Source organism: Melanotaenia boesemani, chromosome 14 (assembly GCF_017639745.1).
Source record: "Melanotaenia boesemani isolate fMelBoe1 chromosome 14, fMelBoe1.pri, whole genome shotgun sequence".
In the NCBI taxonomy this organism is placed as follows: Eukaryota; Metazoa; Chordata; class Actinopteri; order Atheriniformes; family Melanotaeniidae; genus Melanotaenia; species Melanotaenia boesemani.
In genome coordinates this window covers 2,414,728-2,441,017 of record NC_055695.1, presented here as the reverse complement: position 1 = coordinate 2,441,017, position 26,290 = coordinate 2,414,728, and the positions used below count along the sequence as shown (strand labels likewise).

Sequence of the window (26,290 nt, the reverse complement as noted above, 5' to 3'; positions counted from 1 at the left end):
TCTGCTCCTCTGCTGTAGATTTAAACAGACTAAAGGAGGAGCATCAGTTTTAAAACACGACAACAACGTCTCATCTAAACGTCTTAGTGATTCCATTTATTTTGGATTAGATTCATCTTTATTCTCATTACACATGTGCAGGTTTAGGTCAATGAAACGCAGCCAACATCCAGCCAGAAGTGCAAAAAGCAGCAAAATCAGACGTTTTAATAATAAATGAACAGTATGTAATTCATCATGTCAGTAATGTTACAGTAAACATATAAAGCAAATGTGCCTTAAATGTAGTAGACTACAGCAAAGACCACACAGGTTACAAGAGGAAAACACAATAAACAGTGTGGTTGCTATGGTTACTGAACTAGTTTAGTATAATGTGTGTTAGTCCAGATTATCAGTTCGTAGCTGATATGAGAGGAAACTCGATCTGAATCAGGTGAAAAATCTAAACATGTTTCATGAAGACAAAAAGGAGGCGTTTCCTCTGAGCTCTCCTCATTAACATTTAAACCTGACCTCAGAGGGCCAGCAGGTTTTTGTGGGCTCACCTTTGAGCTGCCACCCACCCACCCAGCGGCTCCCCACCGGCAGACCCTGACCCTCCCCTCGCAGGCTTCCAGTCCCGACGTGAGCTCAGCTGCAGACTTTCGTGACTCCGTTTTCTGAAGCTCTGCATGAATTTATGAGCGTTCTTGTCTTCTGGCTGCTGCAACTTAAAACTGTATCAAAGTGAGGAAGATTTATCAAAGTTGAACCAGACCCTAAAAGCTGCTCGTCAGACTCAGACAGGCGCTGATTACACACTCCGTCTCTAATGAAGCGTTGCTTCAGACTTAGGGATTAAATACAGTCACATACTTTGTTTTGCAGATGAAAACGAAGCTCAGTCGCCTTAAAACTGAATTAATTACAAAAACTGACACTGGCTTGTTTTATGCCTGCAGAGTCTACAACATGGTGGTTAAAATCTTTAAAAAGGTTCCCGCTTGTGTGAGTTTTTACATGATATAATTAAGTGTTTATTGTTTATTTAATAGTTTTGTCTGAGCTGTTTTATGCTGGTGTTTATATTGTAATGATTTCTTCTTTCTTCCTCTTTCCAAAGCCTCAACCAGGGGCGAGTTGTAAATTAGCTTAATGCTACAAACTCTTTATATACATACATACTCATCAGTTGCACTTTATGTCTTCTGTGTGTCTATGCATTGTCCCTGATCAATAATAACATAAACAAAACATGCATGAGTTGGAACATGCACTAATATTGTTTTTCAAATCAGAACTGCTGCATTTTCTCATGATTTTAAGGAGCCTGACATTTTGAAAACATGCTAGCTGTTGCAAACCAGCTCAAATATATGGAACTATTGAGTTATTTTGGCTGATGTGAAATGTCCTTCCCTCCGCTCCCCTGTGGAGTACAGATACATTTGGGACATTTCTTTCAGTATGTTGCTGCAGACAGACTCCCAACAGAGACATTTGTTGATTTGCATCTTTAAAAGTGCAGGAAACTTGCTGAATGTATTTTTGGCTCCTTTCTGGGTATTTTTACACAAACATGTGTAAATGTGTTGGTCCTTATGTTGGGTTTTAGGACAGAAGCCCATCTCAGAGTCCTGCTGCCAGCATCAGCTCTGAACGATGGCATTTTCCTCTGCCAGATGTTTGGAGGTTTCCACTGGCCTCAGAAAAGCTGCAGCAGCCGGAGAAAACAGGCCACTTTCACATGGAGCTCTGAACAAAGGATCAGGGCCCTGGAGGAGAAGACGGAGACACGGGAAGGCCTTTTTTCTTTCTTTCTCTCTTTTTTTCCCTAGCTGGCAGCAGAATGGACTTGTAGGCAGGAAAAGAGAATCTGGGGGGAAAACTAATGATGAAAAAGTCTACTCTATCCCTGCGCCTTCATTAAATACATGGAAAGAACGAGAGAGGCACATCTGGATTCAATCTGCATCTCTTTGATGGCATCAAGTGTTCTTTTCCCAGATCGGGGGGCTGGAAGCTATGGGATGTCTATGGCAGCTCGGAGCCTCGAGTCAACTCCTACCTTCTGAATGCATGACCCCCCCACCTCCACCTTCCCTCCATTCTTCATCCCTCCATCCTCACCTTTCCTGGAGACGGTGCTGCAGCTCTTCTCTTTCTGGTGGAAAAACTGGCAGCTGGTTACTTTGCATATTCAGAGAAAAGCCTCAGAAATATTCCATTTCTGAGGCTTACTGAATTAAAGCTCCCAGTGGTTCTGGGTTGTGTCAAACACAGCTAGATCAATCCGTGGCTCGTTGTGGTCGTAAACAGTTCATCTAACACATTTTTATGTACCTGAAGATGTAAATGCAACCAAAACCATCTACTGTTATGGTTGTGTCTACTATTGTAGATGAGATTGTTTTTTCTGTCTCTGGTTTGAGGCATGAAAATTCCCCTAAATCTCCAGTGCTTCCTTTAGGAGCTCTCACTGTCGTTGCACCGGTCCAGTTCCCCTCCATGCTCTGATGAAATGCTTTGTTTTAGGCCAACAGATAATGAGGAGGAGGAGGAGATTCCCAGCCTTCCTCATGCTCTGATTGGCCAACACACTGTAAAGTACCTGAGAATCACACACCTGCAGTAAAGCAGCAGGATCCAGAGAGGAAACTCATAACATGGAGTAATAAAACCACCAGTGGAGGATGTCAGGACACCACCCTCCCACACGTCTTCCAGCAAGATATTCAACCTCTGACTATGTTGTGAAGAAAAACTGTTGTAAGAGAGCCCATAACCTGTTTTTAAACCACAAATCCTGATCCAGTCCTCTGATTTTCTTATAATCAGTCCTGGTACCAGAGCAGTTCCAGTCTGGTCCTGGTACCGGACCAGTTCCAGAGTAACGTAACTCTGACCTCTGAATCTTTCAGGTAACAAAAAGGCTTCTAACTCGCGGGATAAACCAGAGTTGTGTTGACACATAACAGAAGACTTAGTAAAGAACTGGTTTAAACTGGATCTTTAGTTTCATGTAAGAAACCAGCAAAGATCAGACAGTCTGACAGGAAACAGGATTTCAGCAGCAACAAGGTGATTCCCAAACAGCTGGTAGCTGGAAACTTGGCTTTTCTCATCATGGAGGCAGAAACTGGACATGTGGAGGACAGAAGAAGAAGAGTCAGGACTAAAAACCATCTACAGCAGATGAACAGGATCTGAGATCCAGCAAAGACCTGAACCAGGACCTGAGAGATGCATCTGGACCTTCAGCTGATCCATTGGCCGAAGCCTCATCAGAAATGATCTCCATGGAAACGTGGCTGTCAAGAAGCCGTTCTTAAGGAAGAAAAGCAGGGAGGAAAGGCTGAGCTAGATCACATGACCCAAGAACTGGACTGAAGATCATTGGAAACAGGTCTGATGGAGGGACGGATCCTCCCCAGAACCCAGACCTCAACATTACTGAAGCATTGTGGGATCATCTGGACAGAAGACAGAAACATCCAAAAAAGAGCTTTGGAAAGTCCTTCAAGGATCCTGGAGAACTAGTCCTGGAAAGTCAAAGATACAAAATTCTACTGAAGACTCTTTTTAAAGAGATGACAGAAAGCTTCTCTAAGAAGTTTCATACTGGGCTGGAGAACAAAAAATAATCATTTTAAGCTCTTAGAACTGGACCGATTCTGGTTCTGACTCAGGATTTAGATTTATGTAAGAACATGTTTAAACAAATCACATTTTCTGGTTTTCCTTTAACAAAATGAGGCCAAATCAGGAGTTTTACACCAACATGTGCAACTTTCATTTTTAGAAAGTTTAAAACTGGATTCATGTTTGAAGGAACCAGAAATCTAAAATAATCTTTTTGTTCCATATTGTCCTCAGAAGCGGAACGGGGGTCTGGCCAGTGAGATTACCACCGAGCAGAGAGAGAACTGGGCCGAACCGGGCCATTGTTGTTGCTGATGTTTCTGCTGAACGCGGTGGAGGTGGGGGGCTCGCGGGGTCGGCCTTGGAAAAGTCAGACGCTCCATAAAGGTTTGCCACGTAATTACGGAGCTAATAATGCAACACTTAGACAGAGAGAGAGAGAGAGAGAGAGAGAGAGAGAGAGAGAGAGAGAGAGAGAGAGAGACGGCAGGCGGTAACGTCCTGCCTCCTCGCGCCTGGCTGCCGCTCACCAAGCTTTGCGCGCACACGGATCTTCGCGCATCTGGTCGTCATCAGCTGCAGCAGCTCTTCCTGCTCAGATGTGACTCAACCAGAGTGGGAAGAAAACTTCTTCTTGTTTTCACACCGGCCCGGTTCGGTTCTGGGACTGCAGGACCGACAGACGCCTGTGATTCTGCCGCTTCACGCGCACCGCTGGATGGATTGGCTGCGGCGGGTCTGACGACGAACGAACTTTGAAGTTTGTCCGAAGCCTTCTGGATCTGGATGTGAACAGATCCACCCTCAGCTCGGAGGAGCTGAGTTTGTTTTTCTGTTTCCTGGAGTTTCTCGTCCTGCATGCACGGATCTACTCATCTGGCTCGTGATTCTTCTCTTTCTTCCCTTTCTTTTCTCACCGCTCCGTTTTTTTCCGCTGTTCCCCATTTGCGTCATGACTTCTAGCTATGCGCATGTAATGGACAGGCAAGCCACGATAACAAACCGCCTGGAGAGTCCCATCACGTCTAACCTGGACAACCTGCAAGCCAAAAAGAACTTCTCGGTCAGCCACCTGTTGGATCTGGAAGAGGCCGGGGAAATGGTCGGCAGCCAGGCGGATGAAAGCGTCGGGGAGGCCGGGAGGAGTATGCTGGAGTCCCCGGGGCTCACCAGTGGGAGCGACACGACCCAGCAGGAGAGTAAGTTGAAGCAGATGGGAAAGAGGCCGAACACATGTTTGGGACGAGTAGAGGAGATCACAAACTACTTTTAGATTTAAAAACAAAAAAGAAAGAAAAATCCTCCATGTTTTGTTTGCAGAATTTTCTGGGAAATCCATCAAATTTTACTCTGATGTAGTTTGTAATGACAGCTTTCATTAGGCACTGGCGTGTGTCCGCGTGCAGAGCGCATGAATGGAGCTCTACAGAAAAGCAACAAGCGCGCGCGCGGAAGGAATCCTTTAGTGAGTTTTGGCAATGCATCATCCCTGACGGCCTCCCCCCTCAAAACGGCCATTAATTCTCCATTAACACTTTGATGTCAGTGAGGTATGGTGATGTTGGTGGACATGGTCGGTGGAGGAACCTGACGAGTCAAACTCCGGGTCATAAATCTTCTCTGCAGCACTGCTGACCTGAATGAGGCCACATTTCCAGGGTCCAGCTTCAGGTCTTCAGAGGAAAGGAGAGGGGGAAAGAATTCCTGCTAGAAAATACGCAAAGAGCCACATGATGACCAGGCGGCGCGTGATAGGATTGTTTGTTGTACGTGTGGAGTTATTTATGTAAAACCTAAAAAAATGCAGCTGTTTTCAAATTGCAGCCACCACCCTTCACGCAGAAAACGAGGTCGTTATCTGCGTGTTTGAAACTTTAGAGCTGATTATTGCGCCTGATGTGCGACTGACAATTGATCTTACCAGCAAGGAACTATTTCTTCATTTTACATAAAAATAAGTGGAAGCTGATTTGCGCAACTTGGAGAAATCCCCGTAAAATCGCAGAAAACAGCGCCTCGCTGAGCGTAAATAAACACTCATTTCACTCCATCTGCACGAGCTGGCAGAAACGTTTTAGCCTTTAATGAGTGTTTTTGTTATTTTTATTTTTTTTTTCGGCTAAAAACTGAAGCGTCGGTTGTGAGAAATATGCGGGAGGAAGTGACCGGGTCACGTCGTTAATTCACGCTTATTTTCAGCCTGTCAAACACTCAGAATATCGGAGCCTCGTCATTTGTCATAATTAGCGCGCGTGTCGTCATTCAGGCAATCAGGGAGTCAAATAACGGAAATTTAATGGCATCTGATTTGGCGAAGAGATGATTTCAGCAAACACAAAACAGGAAAGAATCCATCAGACCCAGGAAAGAAAAAGCGGAGTGATTATTAAAAGGACGGAACTTTTATTAGATTTGCGCTCAATAGATCGTTTGGTTCTGAAGGTAAAATGTGCATATATATATATATATATATATATATATATATATATATATATATATATATATATACATACACACACACACACATATATAGGCTATATATATATGTGTGTGTGTGTGTGTGTGTGTGTGTATAATATTACACAAAAAGAAGAAAACAACCAAATATTTAGTAAAAAAATTAATATTTTACCAGTTTATGATAATAGAAAAAAGTCTTTATTGGCTCCGTAAAACCAAATTTAGTAATAAAAAGCAGAAAATTTAGAGAAAGTGTTTCTGTTTTTGTCCTTGCAGGGATCAGAAATCTTGAATGACTTGTGGACTAATTGACTTTCACTGATAACTGCTAATGAGATCAGTCTGCTCGCACGTGCTGACCACAGCGCGAGCTGCAGAGTGATGAGGATGATGATGATGATGATGATGCCGGGGATGGCTTTGATTTGCCGACAGCCTTAATTAAAAGCTTGCGCGGGACAAACCGACGCGCAGGCGCTGAGAGAATGTTAAAAGAAACGGAGTCTGTTTTTGGAACTTTAAATAAAAAAAAAATCACGATTTTTCTTTTTTTGAGGAATTAAATTTTTTATTTTAGACAAATAAACAGAATAAACATTTTTCTGATTATTTATTTCCGCTTAAAATAAGAAAATAGATATTTGACCTTGTTTGTTCTAATAGAAACATACAGAATTTTTATTTTATTGTTTATGATTGTTTCTGCTGTTTTTACTGATATGATCCAGATTTTCAGCTCCAAATAAAACAAATAACGTTGTCTAAAATAGTTTCTTATATTTATTATTATTATTATTATTATATTTATTTTCCTCATCTAATTAACCTGTAAAAAGCCTCCGCGCGGCTGAAATCCTCAGGCTGAACCGTTGCAGGGAAAAACCAGATGAGGCGTTTGTACGTCATCAGACTGCTGCGCTGCGTCACGGCTTGCTCCTCATCCTCCAGCCTGAGTCCTGCTCTGGTTAGCCACGTGCGGCTGCCGCAGTTTTACTGCATCTCAGGCCGAATCCGCGTTTTTCTGCACTTTTCACCAAACTCCGCGTCAGACTGAAGGAAAGAAGACGAGAAGCAGCAGTTCAATAAAAACCCAGAGATTTATTTATTTATTTACCAGTTTAAATAAACACACACATTTTAATTGTTTAATTTAATTATTAAAATAAACAAACGTTTTGTGTATTTATTTATAGCAGCAACACTTTATTACAACTATATGTGTTTTACAGCTTTTTCTTCTATTTTTATTTATAGAGCAGAACTTCTTGCTGTGCAGGTTAATTCATTTATTTATTTAAAATAAAACAGATTAACCTTCATTAGGTTAATCTGTTGGTTTTGGACCCGGGGAGCCCGGAGCCACGAACGGTCAGCAGATAAATCAGAAGGTCAAACACTGATTATCAGGACTGTAAACACGTAAACAAATCCCTTTCTCCAGCTCGCAGATTGTGAAGCAGCTTTAATAAAACTCATGCAGAAAATTTGCAGCTTAAACGAGCTAAACGGAAACCAAATATCCAGTTTAAGAGACGAAAAAAAGAATCTTTTCTGAGCCTGAAAATCATTTAAAATAAAATTTAAACTGTAATTAATTTTTAACGAGACAAAGTATTCAGAATGATTTTAATATTTCTTTTAGTTCCTTTTATTTAAAATAATATTAATAAACATTATAGCAAAACAAATTTCCAAGAATACTAACAGGAGGAGATTAAACGTGCAAATGAGGACAATAATAATAATAATAATAAATAATTTTCTATCTATCTATCTATCTATCTATCTATCTATCTATCTATCTATCTATCTATCTATCTCTATATATATATCTATATATATATAGATATATATATATATACACACGCTATACACGCTTTTTACTGCCCAAACAACCACGACTGAGAGTAGAAATACGCTGGACAGTGTTGGACTGGAACTCCACCACCGTCCCCTGCTACGCAGAGATGGAAAAGTCAGAAAAGCAGGAAATGCGTCATGAAGCGCTGCAGGTGTTGAAGTTAAACGTAGATCTGGGTCTGATGCTGACTTCATGTTTCTGTTTTCCATGTGACGGAGCTGAGGCTGAATTCTGGATAAAATCCACCCAACAAGCTTCTCTGTGTGGGACCTTCAAACCTTTTTCTTCTTCTAGATGAGCAGATGAACACGGAGGAGAAGAAGAAGAGGAAGCAGCGCAGGAACCGGACCACCTTCAACAGCAGCCAGCTCCAGGCTCTGGAGAGGGTGTTTGAGCGGACGCACTACCCGGACGCCTTCGTCAGGGAGGACCTGGCCCGCCGCGTCAACCTCACCGAGGCCAGAGTCCAGGTGAGTCTGATTTCCTCCTGCAGACATGTGCAGCAGAGAAGCTGCGGTGTTCAGCGTGCAGCCATCAAATCTCTGACACAGATCTAGTTAAAAACCCGCTGAGAGCCTGAACTTGTTTACAAGCAGAATTAAGCACTTTAGAAGCGACCGATAAGCAGACTTGGGGTCTCTTATCACACACGACGAGGACCAGCCTGGTCGGTGGGGACGTGGATGTAATGGCGTGTAATTTCCTCAGCAGTTTGCAGATCTGTGATAAACTGGAAGCGTGTGCAGCAGATGAGGTCTGCAGCTGGATGCTGCGCTGTGATTGGTCCAATCAGTGATGTCACACATCCAAATGTAGTCGCTCAACATTTAACACGAAGGTTTTAATTTAAAGACATGATGGAATCAAAGTGAGAACTAGACGCGATTCCATCATGAACCAGCTACAGATGATGAGGTGAATCAGAATCAGTTGGGCTGATGAACTTCAGGAGAATCTGGACCTTGATGAAGCCGCGTCTTCATCCAGTTTCCTGATGATTCATCGTTTCTGACATCATGCAGTCAAGCTAAAAAAGTTTCTGCTGGAACTTCAAATACAAGAAGTTTCCAGGCGAAGCTTTTTTTTTTTTTTTAAGCAGCGGTGGATCTACAACCGGCGGGTCTCTTTCTCCCTCCTAAGAAAACAAAGACGATATTTAGGTTTAAAGGTGAATAAAGATTTCTAAAATAAGTCCAGAAAAGAGTTAAAAGCCAGATGTTGCTTATTGTGCTGAAAGTTCTCCAGACACAGATTTTCACCGTTTCTCAGAACTGCCATCAGTGGTCACGCGGGCTGTTTTACATTTTCAAATATTAAGGAAAATTAGCATTAGAATGAGAGTTTCAGTGTTTTTTCATTGTTGGATTTGTATCATTTTTAGCTTTTATCCTGATTATGGATAAAATAAATTAGCTGAAGCCTCTAACCTTTAACATGACATTTTAAAAATTCTTTCTTCCTCATATTTCACGTTTTTTGTCTCCACTTTTGAATTTTTTGTAATTGTGGCAGCTTCTAACATCTAGATTGAGAATAACAGACCCATCAGAAAGCTGTAATAATACCAAACCTGCAGAAATTCCTTCTTTTACTAACTTATTTAACTTTGTGTTAAAACTTCCGCTGGAGGAAGTTTCTGCAGATTATCTCCTGCATGTCTGTGAAACACCGACATCACGTTGGATGCCATAGTGAAGTTTTTTAGGGGCCAAACATTAGATTTGTTGTTAGTATTTTTTGTAAATAATCTTTTATTTCAATGCAATGAGAGGTGCTGAGAGATAGAAAATATTTATTTTTACAGATATAATGTAAGGACATAAAACTTGGGGTGCAAGGCTTTAAAGTAGCGGGGCAGTTGCCCCCTTGCCCCCCTGTAGATCCGTCCCTGTAGGAAAAGGTATTTTGTCATGATCTGAGCTGTTTTTGGTATTTTTTGCATTAAACTATTAGGAGTAAAGATACACATTATAAACACATCTTCCCCATTTTATTTGAGCTGTTTCTGAATTTCTGACTCAGAAACAGTAAAAATAAAAAACAAGACTTTACTTGCAAATTACAGGATGCTTTGGACTTTTGAGCATTTTCACACAGTTTGAGCAGAAAACCTGAAAACCGGATCTTTTAAAAACTGAGACGGCAGGATCCCCACGCCGGGCCTGTTTATGTGGCACGATGAAAATGAAATCATATCTAACATTTATAGGAGAGCTGCTGAGTCCCTCCAGAACCCCATCCTGCCTCCTCATTCTTGCTCATGTTCAAACCAGAATCACAGCAAGAGACGTATCAACATCCATCGTCTAACACAGATCTTCTCTAACTTTTTGAGCCACGACCCCCAAAATAACGTTGGTGTTCGTGACGGCGTAGAGGTTGATGTGTGGCGCATCAGAATCTCCATAAATAAGTAGGATAAAAGGGATTTTGGTGTTTCACTGCTGTGACGAGGAACCTACATGCCCCAAATAATAATGAATTTGAAAATTTCAAATTCTGATTTTTATTACGGCGTGTGTATTAACTTTGCTGTTTATGTGTTAAAAAATTAGATTTATCTCTTCATTACTGGTTTATTTAGACAGCCCAAGTAAAAATTCCAGATTTATTTGATAAATGTAGGCTATGTAGTTTTCAAAATGATCTGGTGACCCCCTAAAATTATATCACGACTACCATAGGGGTCCTGACCCCCAGTTTGAGAACCACTGTTCTAACAGACACATCACTTAAAACAAGGCTGCAGGTGACAGCTGAAACATGTCAGGTGTGTTACAACATCCTACTATTACTGTCTGAATAGAAACAAAAGCTTATATCACTGAAAACAGCTGTTGTATTTACTTTGAACAGATGCAGCAAATAACCGTTAACCAGCACATCTACGTCTTCACATGAGCTGCAGCGTCATGACCTCCACTGTTTACTTCACCTCAAACACCTGAAAGGACGAAGCCTCCGCACCTGAATCTGTCTCCATGCTCTCGTTTCTCCCCCACACATACTCAGCACCATGAACATGGCGGAGAGTCACGTGTTTTCACCTCCAGTCAGGTCACATAAACAGAGAAATAAAAAGCTGCAGAGATGCGCCGCCATCCCAGAGCGTCCTGGACAGAGACGGGCACGCAAGTCGCTGTAGCTGGTTGTAGGAGCCGAGTTAGAAAAGCAAAGAAGTTGCACAACAGTTACAGTTGCAGCTGTAAAACCCAAAGTTGGTTTTACTAAAATAAAGTTAGCAAACTTGTCAAAAAGTTTTAGGAAGTTAAATTAACTGGAGAGTTTAAACACAAAGAAACTTGATGTGAGCTACGTAAGTGTACCTTTAACAGAGGGTACGTATTTGTACCTTTGCAGTTTGTACCCTAGCAACCGGCATCGTACCTGCGGTGAGCTTCTCCAGCCCTGATTTAAACGTGGAAATGCCTCCCATCACGGGGAAAGCCATTCCCACCACTGCATGTTAGAAATATGGACAAAGTCTCTCAGAATCATGAGATAAAATGTCATAAATTATTTTAACTAATATAGACTTTATATCTCAAAATTATAACTTTGAATCTTTAAATCTATAACCCTGACCTTTATTACACAATAATGACTTCTTATCTCATAATATAACTTTATAGCATCATCATAATGATTATATCTCATTAAAAATAACTACATTTCATAATTATGAGATAATTAATTTTTTAAGCTATAAATGGTGGGAATGGCTTCCATAAAATGCCTGTGAACACATCAGAGACCATGTGTGGTTCAGCGTCTCGCCCACAGAAACACAGACATGCTGGGGGATTGGAAACCTGGGCTCAAACCACCGACCCTCTGACAGGCAGACGACCGCTCTGCCTCCTGAGCTACAGCCAGGGCTACAATAAAATCAGAATAATGTGAAATAACTTTAAAAATGAGTAAGGGCTGGATAATAATAATAATAACAATAATAATAATAATAATAATAATAATAATAACAATAATAATAATAATAATAATAATAATAATAATAATAATAATAATAATGATAATAATAATAATAATAATAATAATAATAATAATAATAATAATAACAATAATAATAATAATAATAATAATAATAATAATAATAATAATAATAATAATGAAAATGAACAAATATAAATTTTACGTATAAAGTTTTTCTTTTCCGGCTGTTTGTACAAGAAACAGTACAAATATGTAATGAGGACATAAATGTACCTTTCAGGCTTGCTACAAATTGAAGCCCTGATGCGTCCTCATTTAACCCTGGAAGGCAGAAATGTACTAAAACTGCCCGTTTTCCTGACAGTGAGCAGCAGCTGCCTGAACAGCTGGCTTTAACAGAGGATGACAGTAACGGCTATGATTACAGTTTGATGCGATCAGTTGTTGATCTGGCTTGAAAAGGGAAAGTTACCCTGCAGGAACTGGAGAAAACGGCCAGATTTAATGATCATTCTAACAGGTAAACTGTATTTTTATGTCTAGAACATGTTGGTGGAAGGTGGATTATTGCTGATATGCGACCAGAACATGTTTAACTGAGATCTGGTTTCCTCAAACCAGAAGCTGGAGACCATGAAAGGGTGATGGTGTTTAGACATCTTATTCTCCTTAAATAAATTAATTTGATTCATTAAAATATAACAGAGGAAACAAGATAATAGAAAATTAAAAGAAGAAAATTTGACACATTTTAATTTTTATGATTGGAAAATAGACATGACATTAGATTTATATCAGATTTTTCCCCCTCTTCTTCTTTTTATGTGTTGTGTGAATTATTCATCAACTAAATAAAAAAATGACAGCAGAAATTTTTAAGCTGCTGAACTAAAAGTCCAAAGTTTAATCCATTAACTTCCTCTGATTTGCTTTATTTAACTCTGAGTTCTGAGGTCCTCTCATTAAAACTGCAGTAAAAACAAAATACAATTCCAGATGTCACCACTTTTTAGAAAAAATACAAAAAAAATGTGATTGTCCATAAAATACATGATCTTTTTTTTTTTTTAAAGTATCCTAAATGTACAAATGTTGAGTAAAAACATTTCCTTTTTTTCTATAAATAAAATTACCACTGTTCTAACATGCATTATACAGAAAATAACTCATTTTAAATGTTCTTTTTTCATAAAAAACAATTATATCATGTAATCAAACTGGCATTTAAAGGGTTAAAATATTTTTAATAATTACATATTTGGGATTTTTGATTGGGAGTAAAGTTGATTAAGTGCTTTGGGAAAAAATACTAATCTCTAATGTTTTATAGCAGTTTTTAGGACGGAACTTTTTTGTCCTTTAATAACCTGAAAGGGTAAATTTGTCCTGTTAACCTTTAAGAATCAAAGCTTCTCTAGAGAAACTTTTTTTTTTCTTAACTTTTTACAAAATAATCCCACATAAACTAACAACCAAAAGTTGAGGGAAAAGTTACCTTAAAGGACAAAAAAGTCCCTGATACCGCACAAGGGATAAATAGAAGTAGACATCTCCTCATCCCCTCATCACCATGGCTACATCCTCATCTCATTTAAAATTATTCAACTTTATTTATTTAATCAACATTTTCTTCTCCGAAAATAAATCTGACGTATTTGAGATGAGCATTAATAGCTGGATTAATTAAATTCTCTGAATATTTAACATTAAAGCCGACTGTTATGAGATCAAGTCGCTCTGAAAACACACCAGTCCGTCTGACGTCTGAACTGCAGAGAATTTCTGGGTCTGAGTTGCGTGAGCAGAACATCTTTTCCTCTAAACAGATTATGTTCCCATGCAGCCTGGGAGGCAAAGCTCAGGGAGGGAAAAACAGAGGTTTCTGCTCAGAACAACTGATGGCTGCTTGTAGAAGCAGAACTTCTGTCATGTCAGACTGCTGAATTTACCCTGTAAGGAGACGTTTCCGACTCACTCATTGTTAATACATCGTTTTATAAGTGAGGAAGATGTCTGGTTGTCCTGTTAGTGGGACTCTCTCAGTTCTCCGATAAGCATAAAATACTAATAATAATCCAACTTAATGACGTCATTACACATGATGAAGTAATTAAACTTAAGTTTCCTGCACGTCTAAATGTACCTCACCTTTAAAAAAACTTTTTAAAACCTCTGAAAGTATTTGTTCTGTGAGCAGAGTGCGAGGGAAGAGGAAATAGTGATGCTGGAGCGAGAGAAGCTGCACATCTGTGATTAATGTGAAGCAGAGCGATGCAGAAATCCTTTGATAAAAGAGACTTTGGGCTCATTCCTGAGGCAGTGCGTCAGCGGGCAGCGAGGCCCTGCGAGCTTCTAATAATGGATTTGATTTCACAGCAAGGAACAACATTAGCAACCCCCCCGAGTCACAACCATCATCATCTGTTCGGGAAGGAGGGTGTGTTGGCCTGATGAGGGCTGGCCAAGGCAACCGGAGGAAGTGCGGGTGTGTGAAAGGGTTTGAGGATGCAGATGTGGTGATTGTGAATCTCTTGACAGAAGGTTTTCAGATGAGTTTGTTTCTTTTTAACAGTTGTTTTGCCTGCTGGTCATACATGAGCGAAAAGATGCAGGAAACTGGTGAAAAATGTAACGTAACCCTCACGTTCCAGCCAGATCGTAGACCTTTTGGCCTGCAGCGCGAAGCGAGAAACATCAGAATGCATCACTGCTGCAAACAGTATGCAACCTTTTTTCTAACATGGATGAAGTCTCTACTGGAAAAATAGAAGATTCCCACAATGCAAAGCAACAGTGATGCACATCAACCAAAAATCTTCATTTTTAGGTTAGACCAGGAGTGTCAGCCTGATTCTAGTTTACCTCCAGTGATCTGGACCAGTAACATAACACATAACTTAAAAATATTCTGCCTCACTTTATTATTTACACGTTCATTATAATTCCAGGTATTTGGAAGTAAAAAATCCAGAATTTCACATCATGATCAGAGTATGTTTTCCAGATCTATAAGCTATTTTAATTGTACATACGTGTCCATTTCTACATGTGTGCAATAATCCTGACCACCCGAACTGACTCAGCTCATCATACAAACTGAAGTCACATCTATTAAGTCAGAAAAATAAAAAAGATAGAGCACGTTTTCCCCCTGCCTTGGAAATGTTTTACATTTAATTGGAAAAAATTAAACCTCACATGGACAAATGAGGGATTACAGTTACTTGTAAATTTGTGTGTCATCAGCATAGTTACGGTAAAATATTTAGCTGTTTTTCATCATTTGAGCAAGTGGGAGCATGTAGATGTTGAATAGTAGTGGCCCCAAAATAGAGCCTTGGGGAACTCCACAGGTTATGTAACAAATCACCAGGGCCGGGTTTAGGAAATGTCTGATGCAGGGGGACGTGGAGATGGACAGACTGGGAGAAGTGTGGTGATGCAAATGAGACCTTTTCTTTAAAACAAAAAAATGGGCTTGATTTTAGGAGATGATGAATTTAAATGGTCATCTGATGTTAAAAGTGAAGCAAAATTAGTAAAAAAAAAAACCAAACAACTATTTCTTTTGTCAGCTTTTGTTTACTGAGGATGATCCTGTGTCGTAAAGCAAATAGCTCCAATCACTGCTGCACAAACACAAATACTTCATTGATAACTGAAACTAAATCATCAGTTTTTTTCCATTTTTTTTTTTTTTTTTTTTTTGTGGTTATTGGTTGTTTCACTTCACATCCGGTGGTTTCTGACTTTTGCATCCTCTCCATTGAAAGTAAACAGTTTGGACAAATCGCTGATGAGATGATGCTACCTTATGATCAAGAACATGTAGTAGTGATGAGGCCAACATAGAAGAACATTACATGCTGCATTCATGTGCACTTGGACATCTGAGGCTTACCCAGGTAAAGGTCCGTTTTTGTTCCTCTACTTTCTCCTTTGGTTCATCAAGTCATGAGTTTGTTGTTTCAGGCAGAAACATGATCTGGAGCAGTTTGGTGGTGTGCTTATACTCATGCATATTAATCAGGACATTTTTTTTCCCTCGCTGGTGGAAATTTAAACCTTTAGGTTAATTTTAGGCATAAAATCTAACCAGCTGGAGTTTGAGAAAACTTTATGGTTTGTTTTTAGATGGATAATCTCAGGATGTTTATTGCAGGTAAATCTCTGTTTTCTGGCTGACTGAGGAATGAAATCAATCCCCAGTTTAGTGTTTTAGCCTTATCTCATTTTTCTATTTTTTCATTAGTTCACTCGGTCCTTGATCCAACTCTCCCATCATCAGTACCAAACCCACGGAGGAAAAGTTAATGCACCGCTGGATGGCAATAAGACTTAGGACACGGTGCAAAAGTTTATCCAAATAATGACACAATGAATGCTTGTTGCAGTCAAACCTAAAGGTGGTCTAGCAATATTTATTTTATTTTATTTATTTATTTTATATTTTAATCGATTTACTGTATACAGAAATCACTCTTCAATTTCAATAGTTTCTTTTATGAAATTCAAATAAAACCATTTGAATGTTTTATTTTCTGTTGTATTTAAAACCAGAGAAAATATAGGAAATTCTAAGATGGATGGAAGACAAACTGGAGATTTCCACTTACAGTCACGCATAGCTTCACCATCAAAATATGAAACATGGCTTTTTTATCTCAATGAATGAATCAATGAAAACTTTGTTGTCATTGCAGCAGATGCAACAAAATATTTTTCCAGTACAAATCCGTCAAAGAGTAGACATAAACAACATACAAACATAAGCAGGATCAGGTTGACTGAGGCAGCAGCCGCCGAGCAGGTGCCATTAAGACGCCATCTGTTAAGGCGGCGCTCAGTCCTGCAGTGACACATTTATTCCTTGTGTTTTTTTCATTGCAGGTTTGGTTTCAGAACAGGAGAGCTAAGTTCCGCAGGAACGAGAGAGCCATGCTGGCCAGCAAAAACGCCTCCCTGCTCAAGTCTTACTCAGGAGAGGTGACGGCGGTGGAGCAGCCCATCGTGCCACGCCCTGCACCGCGCCCGAATGACTACTTGTCCTGGGGCAGCGCCGCCCCCTACAGGTAGAGTTCCCTCAGTTACATCTGTTAGCATCTCCTCACTGCTTCACATCCTCACTGCCTCTGAACTAACAGATCATCCTCTGTGTGTTCTGATGGTCTGCAGTGCAGCTGGAGGACAGAATAAAAATAAAACCCCATCTCAGACTGTCCCTAAACTCCCAGCCTGACTTGTTTTATCCACAAGATAGACGAGCAGTTCAATGAAACCACTCTGATAAGAAAAGAAAGTTATTAAGATATAGGAGAGGTTCTCCAGAATCCCAGAGTCCCTTCCATCATCAGTGTCTCAGGAGCGGTGGTGTGTATCTCTGTGGGGTAAATGTGATGGATAGCTACCCTTTAGATGATCTACAGAAGGTTTCCAGGCATTTCTATCCTGTCCCAGAGGTTTACAGCTCAGCCACTAAATGTAGTTTTATTCTATATGGTAAATCCACAATGATCCATGATAACACCATCATCCTTCCCAGGCCTGTTACCCAAGTAGGCGCACCGGCAAACCGGGGGGGAGGCATTCAAATCTAGTAAAAACTCTCAAACCAACCTTAAACAAAAAAATAAAGGCATGATGAAACCGTTATCACATCTCCATCATAAAAACATCACCATCACTACTATGTTGTAAGAGACCTCTATTTAGACCTGGACATGATGATGAAGCCACTTCCTGTCAGACTTTCCACCAATCAGAGAGCTTAGATTGACGGTAACGTCCAATCAGGAGCAGCCAAAGATCAACCAGTGAGCAGAAAGTTCTATGTGTGTGTGAAAAGAAGAAAAATAATGCTCCTCTATGGCTGGAATAAAGCCAAGAAGACGTTTCTGATGCACGGTGGCGCCACAAAGCAGCTGAGCTGGAGTTGGTTTAGTGAGGATAGCAGGTAAATAGTAGCAGGAATAACTGGAAATGAGGAAAAAGTGGAAACATGGAAATAGTTTCTGTTGTTTTTGTTTCAATAACAATATTTTTTCTCAAGAAAAGGTTTGGTCACTGTTGAACTGTGTGTTATTTCTACAAGGTTCTGTTAGTAATAAATTCTGCTTTCTTCTTCTCGTCGGCCTTTATGCTGCTACATCTATTCATACGTTAATTTTACACAATTTTAACCTCAGAATCTGACAGCTGAGAAACATCATGTCTGATGCTGACTGGGATTAAAAGCTCCAGCTTCTATATGCAGTTTTATATATATAAAACAGATTGGAGTTTTAAAGTTCCTGCCAAGACTAACAGAAGATTTAAGCACTATAGAAATAGTTCCACAGGCAGAAAGAAAGAAGAAAAGAACAGAAGGAAGGAGGAAGAGCAGTAATGTAGAGATGAAAAGAAATGTGATAAGGACACAGGAATGGGGCAAAGCAACGTCCTCGTGGTCGAGAATTTGAAGCTCTTCCTGATTCCCCGCTGTGATGCTGCTTTTCTCACCGGGGTAATCTGGAGTTGTGATGACGTTGATGTGATAATGGGATGACTCTTGACTCTGCTGATGACAGCTGACAGTTTACAGAAACTCCTGAGAGGATCCAGACGGCTGGTTCTACTCTAACCCCGCTCATTGTTTTCTAGGCCTTTTATCCTCCATTCAACCACAAATGTTTGGGATTAAAGCAGTTAGCAACATGTGATTGGTTAGACCCTCAAAGTGCACAGTTGGTTTATAAATAACACATTTTTAAAGCTCATTGATTTTAATACTAAAGGGTTGCAGTTCCCGTCATGTTAAGGCAAGAAAATATTTGTTAATAATCACGTCCACTGTACTGGTGATGTGTTTGAACACAGCTCCCGTTCAGATTTAATGTGTAGAGGACACGTGTTCATCATGGCTGCTTCTTATATTTTGTGTTTAAGCATAGTATGTGCATGTTCCTCAGAAATTAACACCACACATTAGCAGGGTGTGATATAAGTAACCAGTAGGGGGCGGTGTAGAGGCCAGTTTGACCAGATGGAAGGTCACACCCATAGACTGTATATAAAAGATGGACGGAGCCTCCATGATGTCACCTGTAGGTTTCTGAAGAGCTGAATTGAAGCTCACTGGGCAGTTCCCACCGTCGCCATCTTGGTAGCGTCACACGTGTCGTTATTCTCGGAAAATCCAAAAATGGGCCAAGAGGTGGAGCTGAGAGGGGCACTGTGAAGGTGGGGGTGGATGATTGACACCCATCAAATTGTGAACTGCCTGTAGCTAAGAGCTAACCGAGCTAACCCGGAGCTAACGAGCTAACAGAGGTTGGCGGGCTAAAGCTAAGGCGCGCTGTTAGCCGGCTTAAAACCGCGGTTGTGCTGCACTCTTCCTTCTTGCTGTGGGTATTGGATACCTGTCAATCAAAAGGACACGACCCTAATTATGCCGAATTTCAAGATTTAATAACATCCAAACAGATGAGTTAGACAAAAATTCACCCCCCTCACAGTTTCAATGAAGGTAAACTTGATCTATTAATCCTAAAATGGATTTTTGTACCAGGCTTTAAACATGTTTATTTCTGCTGTGAAGTTGGTATTTTTAACATGGGAGTCTATGGGGATTTGCTCTGTTTTGGAGGCAGCCCCTAGTGGATGAGGGGGGAACTGCAATTTGTTGCTCTTCTGCATAGGCTTCACGTTTTACCGGCGGAGGTTGCTATTTGGTCACACCGCTGCTGTTGTTTTCCTCTAATGCTGCCATGTTTGTTGTTGTAATCCACTTCCATTCAGCTTTATTTGTTCAGCACTGATTCACAACAAAGTTGTCTCAAGACATTTATGGACATAAACGATTCAAGAAGGGTCATCGTGATCCAGTTAAAACAAACCCACATCAGTTCGTTTCTAATTACTGTGTTCAGCCACATGAACAGACTTAAGAACGTTTTTTCTCCAGAGCTCTGAATCCGGCAAAAACAGCTTGACTCAGGATAATATGAAATATGGTCACGTTACTCTATAATAAGAAGAGATGCACCAACACGGATACCTGTACCGGGTCCGATACTTCAGATTTTTTTAATGCATTAACAGCAAAGTTATTACTCATGTCATATTAAAAATCAGAATTGGGCATCATCTCGGCGTGAGAAGCTAATTTTGGGCATGTAGGAGCCATGTCACAGCGATGAACTGAATCCACTAAAAATGACTTTTTCCTCCTTATTCATGAAGTTTCTGACCGTTTTCCAGCCTTACATTAAGAGGAAGCTGCAGGACGACCCGTCTGACACAAATAACCACTCAGACATACTGGTCCACACCTCTTACCAACGAACTGTAATGGAATTTATTAGTAGTCCTACAGGTCCTCTGTATCATCAAGTACTCAGATCTAAGTACTTGTGCTTTGTTTGAGAAAATGTGGTATCGGTGAATCCCTAATGATAACCTACTGTTAACTGTTTGCATATCAACTTGTTGCTGCTACTGGTTTCAGTGATATTTTAGGGCCCATCTGCATTTATTTTGCATTCTGCATTTTTCTAACTTATCGAGACCATGCACCTGTTCAACACTAACTTTACCTGTATTTATTTCATTTTATAAATGTATTAAATACTCATTTTCTTAGACAGAATGTAGGTTGTATTTTAACTACTTTTGTTAATAATGGAACTTTGTGTTTTTCGGGTAATTGTCGAGCATACAGCTAAGCTGCTAAACACATTCAGTTGCACTGTACTGTCGTATTTTGCAGTGGCGATAAATTATATTCTATTAAATTCTATTTTCTTAAAAAAAAACTTTGTAAAAAATGCTAAGGAAACCCAATGGATTGCATTATATCTTCTCTTTGAATCCCCCCTCCAGAGCATTGATTATTGATTGATTACTGCTGTGCCTACTAGTAAACAGGACGTACTGAGTGGTTTCTCCAGCACCGGTCCGTGTTAACGTTCGCTTAATGTCACATGATATGCAAACAGTAATTTAAGAATTTTAAGTGATTTGATGTCCTGTGTCGTTGCTATCGGAAATTCTTGTTGGCTAGGTAGGCTGTCTCATTCCAAGAATGTTAAACGGACTTCTAAGTGTGCAGACTACGTAGGACTACGTCAGGAACCTAATTTCTGTTCTGCCAGCGATGTGTTCGATTTATGGGAAGACCAACATCACCGGGAACAGGACAAAAAAAATCTACATTTATCTAAATGAAGACATCTGGTTTTGTTACCATGGTAACTAAGCATGCTACTCTGACAGATGAACCCAGTCTGATGGCAAAATTTAAAGTTATCTCAGTGGTTCAATCAGCCGTTACTACTGAACATTAAAGTAACTATAGAAACATAGTACGCCGTCCTTCCTGGTCCTGGTTCTAACAGAGGTTTTCCTTCCTGGTCCTGGTTCTGATGGAGGTTTTCCTTCTTGGTTCTGGTTCTGAAGGAGGGTTTCCTTCCTGGTCCTGGTTGTGAAGGAGGTTTTCCTTCCTGGTCCTGGTTCTGTTGGAGGTTTTTCGTCCAGGTCCTGGTTCTGATGGAGGTTTTCCTTCTTGGTTCTGGTTCTGTTGGAGGTTTCGTCCTGGTCCTGGTCCTGGTTCTGACTGAATCAAAGAGAAGATTTGATTGTTTTCTTAGCTGGATATTATTGTTTAAACTGGTTTATATGAACACAGTTAGTCCCCGCAATCGACGGCTAAACCAGCATCGATCTTCATCCCGTCTCTTCTCTGAGATCCATCCAGCCAGTAAAGTCTGATTTTAACTCTCTTGCTCTCACTTTCTCTCTTTTTCTCCTCTGTTCCTTCGACAATATCCTCTTGCATTTTTTTGATAAATCTGCCATGGTGGTTGTTCAAAACGGCATGTTTGTTGATATCCAGTTTCTAGCGTGTGACATTGTGTGTGAAGCAAAACTCAGTTGTTAAGTGATGCAGTCTCCCAGAAGGAAAAGTTGTAAATGTGGTTTCTCAGCTTTTGGATGCTGCAGGGCAGCGGTGACTCTAAAAATATCACTTTGCCATCAAAGTGATTCAGAGATGCATATTTTAAAGGTCAGAAAAGTTAAAGAGTACATCTTTAAAATGGCCTGGTTATGGTTAGAAAAACATGGTGTAAAATGTCTTGACCAATCATCTGACTTTGACTGGCAAGAAGTGAAACCAACATGTTTCAGTTATAACAGAAATAAATGTGAAAAACACAATAACTTCTTATTTTAATAACTGAGCTGCTGCAGCAATAGGATGATTGTATTAGATTAGAAAGCTTGAGAAAATGTAATAAAACTGCTGCACCTCCTCCTCTCTTTCCTGCTGCAGAACATCATTTCACACAAGTGTCTCCAGTTGAAAAAGCACAAGCTGATACCTCAATAACCACATGTTAACACCAGCATGACATCCCACATACACATGCACACGCACCGCTTGCTCCATGTTATTGTTTCATTTCCTCCTCCTCTGCTACCTGAACATACTCCTCATAGTTCCTCTGAAAGTCCTCATCTCTTTTGATCCACCTGAACCCAAACGGACATGAGCTGCAGGTCAGAGCTTCAATCACTCAACCTTTATTTACACAAGGCCGGCGCCGCCTCATGTGCAAAATGAAACCATAATTTTCTTCTTCTCAACAAAATCCAAGAGCGCAATGCAAATGCAACCCTCTGTGCTCCCAATGTATTACCGTTTTTAATCCCAGTCAGCATCAGACATGATGTTTCTCAGCTGTCAGGTTATGAGCCTAGAATGATGTAAAATGAATGTATGAATAGATGTAGCAGCATGAAGGCCGACGAGAAGAAGAAAGCAGAATTTATTACTAACAGAACTTTGTAGAAATAACACACAGACCACTATTCTTCTTTTCACACACACATAGAACTTTCTGCTCACTGGTTGATCTTTGGCTGCTCCTGATTGGACGTTACCGTCAATCTAAGCTCTCTGATTGGTGGAAAGTCTGACAGGAAGTGGCTTCATCATCATGTCCAGGTCTAAATAGAGGTCTCTTAGCAACATAGTAGTGATGGTGATGTTTTTATGATGGAGATGTGATAACAGTTTCATCATGCCTTTATTTTTTTGTTTAAGGTTGGTTTGAGAGTTTTTACTGGATTTGAATGCCTCCCCCTCCCCCCAGTTTGCCGGTGCGCCTACTTGGGTAACAGGCCTGAGAAGGATGATGGTGTTATCATGGATCATTGTGGATTTACCATATAGAATAAAACTACATTTAGTGGCTGAGCTGTAAACCTCCGGGACAGGATAGAAATGCCTGGAAACCTTCTGTAGATCACCTGAAGGGTAAAATATCATCACATTTACCCCACAGAGCTGCACACTGAGACACTGATGATTTGGTGGAGTTTTAAAGGTTAAAAAGAAGTCAGAAGATATTTTTCTGCATCTCTACCTGCTTGCTGGGTGAAAGAAACAGCTGTGTTGTTTATTTCATTTCTAAGTGAAACTTCTTATTCTTATTTAAAAACAAGACTTTTTAAATGTTTTTTTATTTACACGTCAACATCCTGTAACAGCTCAGTAAATATTGAAGTTTCACCTCCATCAGTTTTTTTTTTTTTTTGTCTCTATGACTTTTCTCTTCCATCTTCATTCACCTCATCCTGCCTTGCAAGCATCTAACTCCAGACTAATGACGTTGAATAAAAACACTTTTCCTCTCCGCCTCTCGCATCACTCCCGTCTGTCAGCGGGAATGGGGCGGGGCCAGATCCCGTGACCTTCCTGACTAGGTGATAATGTGAAAACAAACCGTATTAAATCCACTGTTGACCCCTGTGACCCCCTCTCTCCGCTGCATGGAGACCGAGCTCTACTGGGCAACATTTTTTGTGACTCTGGTTACATTGGTCACAATTTACAGTAATCCTCTGTTATGAAAGTCGGTATAAAATGTCAAACCCAAACTCACTGAGAGGCTTTTGGCTTGACAGAGCAGTGTGTATGTGTTTGGGGCTTTTTGTGAAGCAGGAATAATACTATGTGGTGCTAACACTTGACTGTATATTATCCTGAAGCTGGTATCCGATGCCGGAGGGGGGGCCAGTGCGAGTGCCACAGAAAATGCTGCCCTCAGAGAACAAGTATGCTTTTACTTTACTACTCTGGTTGTTTTCTTGTTGACTTTCTGCTGTTTTTGCACGATTTTGTTTGTTTGTTTGTTTGTTTTTTGTCCCTGTTTTTGCAAAAGAATCCCTTGGGTGAGATTGTGCATGTTTTTCCTGGTTCTCTTTTTGCATTTTAAACCCACTTTTCAGTCACTAAGTGTTGGAAATGTTTTGTTTATTCTTTTCTTTTAATAGTTTGTGTTTGTTAAAACCCTCTTGAGAAGGTCAAATCATCAGGAAGCTTTATTTGTGTCAAACTTGGGCTGAGAAGTTAATTTACAGCAGGTTGCATGTGGTTTTAGACTGATATGAAACACTTTAAATAAATGGCTCAATCCTAAATTTCATCATGGGATCATACTGAGGACAGAAATTCCTCCAGATAAACCCATGACGTGCATTATTTGTGATCTGTGAAACAGAACAAAAAAAGTTCAAGCAAAGGTTAGTTACTTTTATGAAAAACCTCCCCAAACTCTAACACGTTAAGGCTGATAATCTGTTGTAGATATGGAGCTCAGACATCACATTTAATGACATTTAAACATAATAAGGAAGCGATGAGCTCTTGTAAGAGTGTAAGTTTGCAGCTGCTTCCAAATACATCAGCTTTGTAGCTGCTGCTCAGATTAAGCATGAATATTAACTCTTGTTGGTCATTATGGACTCTTTTGTCCCTTCAAAAACCAAAGTTTTTGGCCTCCATTAGGCTTGTCTTTCTCCATATGGGATCATTTTTTCTTAGATTTAGGTCAACAGGACACCAGGGACAAATTTACTTCCCCTTCAGGTCATTGGAGGATAAAAAAGTATTTAAAAAAACCTGCCATAAAAAAATTACAGGGTAATTTTTTTCTACTTATTTTTCCTTAAATCTGTCAGTCATCTACAGTCCTAACCAAGTATACGAAGAATGCTGCTATGTAATTATTAAGATTATTTTAACCCTTTATATGCCAGTTTGAGTACATGATGTAACTGTTTTTATTATTTTCCACATGATGCATATTAGGAGGATGGAGATTTAAATTTTTTTATTAGTTTTAAGTACATTTAAAGAAAAAAAATTAAAGAAAATTCCCAAAAATGCATTTTATTGAAAATAGCTCATCTCGTGTTTTTTCCATAACAGTGACATCATGTCATTTAATTGGCATTTAAAGGAAAAAAAATAATAAGAAGGAATTCATATTAGGTGGTTTTGATCAGGACTGAGGTTGATTGAAAGATGTGATGAGAAAAAGTGGAAGAAAATATTAATCTATTATGTTTTTAAAGCAGGTTTTAAAGAGAGGACCTTTTTGTCCTCTAATGATAGTAAATTGAAGCAAACAACAAGGTTGAAAACACAACAGATGGGAACTTTTTTTCTGGGTAAAAACTTTCATTCTTGAGCCAAAAACTGGACCATCTGAGTTTCATCTGCAGGAAGTAAAGATTTTGAACAGTATGCTCCATAGTAACTTTGGCTCTGCTGACTTCACCCACAGGTGACGTAACCTTTCACTTCTTGTCCCCCAGCGCCATGGCAACTTACCCGCCCACCTGCTCCAACACCAACACATCCCAGGGAATGAACATGGCCAACAGCATCGCCAACCTGCGGCTCAAAGCCAAGGAGTACAGCCTGAACCAGGTGCCCACAGTCAACTGAGAGCCGGAGAGGGGAGGGGACCCTCGTTGCCGGCATCATCTCTCACACCCTGAACTGTGAAGTCTTCTCTGTTTTCTGGAGCAGCCATGTTGCTGTACAACCACCCAGTGATGGCAGGATTTCCCCCTCTGAGGTGACCTCTCATTTTTCTCCTGAGCATCACCGAACTGAAAGACATGGAGGCTGGATGCTGAATATCTGCATAGTTTTACATTTGTGACTGAGACTGAAACGGAGTTCCAATCGGAGGACTTGTTTTTTTAACAGACTCACTTGGACGACGTGGAATCCACTTTGTTTTCTGTGGTGAGGATCGAGTTACTCACCAAACGTTGGATCAACTCCCGTCTCTCTCTTTTTTTAAACCAACCAACCAAAGACTTTCTCTGACATTTACTCATTTTTTTCTAAAGGTAGTTTTTTTCACTTTTCTTTCCATGATATACCACTGAGGAGCAAACATTTCCATACATTTTGAATTTCATGTTATAGTCCAGTATAAAGGAGAAGCTAATGTATTTCTGAATTCAAATCCAGTAGATAATTTCCTATGATATCCTTTATTTGTAACAGAACCTTGTATATTAATAAAAAATGTGTTTCAAGCAATGCAGTGGCAC

General features: G+C 40.0%; 1 protein-coding gene across 4 annotated transcripts; it reads left to right on the top strand.

The window, feature by feature from the left end:
- Positions 1–4,169: 4,169 nt before the first annotated feature.
- On the top strand, positions 4,170–26,275 carry prrx1b (paired related homeobox 1b). 4 transcript variants are annotated; one of them, XM_042006712.1, is made up of 5 exons: positions 4,170–4,823; positions 8,240–8,415; positions 16,787–16,968; positions 23,927–23,992; positions 25,538–26,275. In XM_042006712.1, exons 1-5 carry the CDS (start codon positions 4,577–4,579, stop codon positions 25,668–25,670), a joined length of 804 nt encoding a protein of 267 aa, XP_041862646.1. In that variant the 5' UTR covers positions 4,170–4,576; the 3' UTR covers positions 25,671–26,275. The 4 variants fall into 4 exon arrangements, with proteins under 4 accessions (XP_041862646.1, XP_041862648.1, XP_041862649.1 ...); XM_042006714.1 differs by having other exon boundaries at positions 25,507–25,616; XM_042006715.1 differs by having other exon boundaries at positions 23,927–23,986; positions 25,536–25,593.
- The last annotated feature ends 15 nt before the right edge of the window (positions 26,276–26,290 follow it).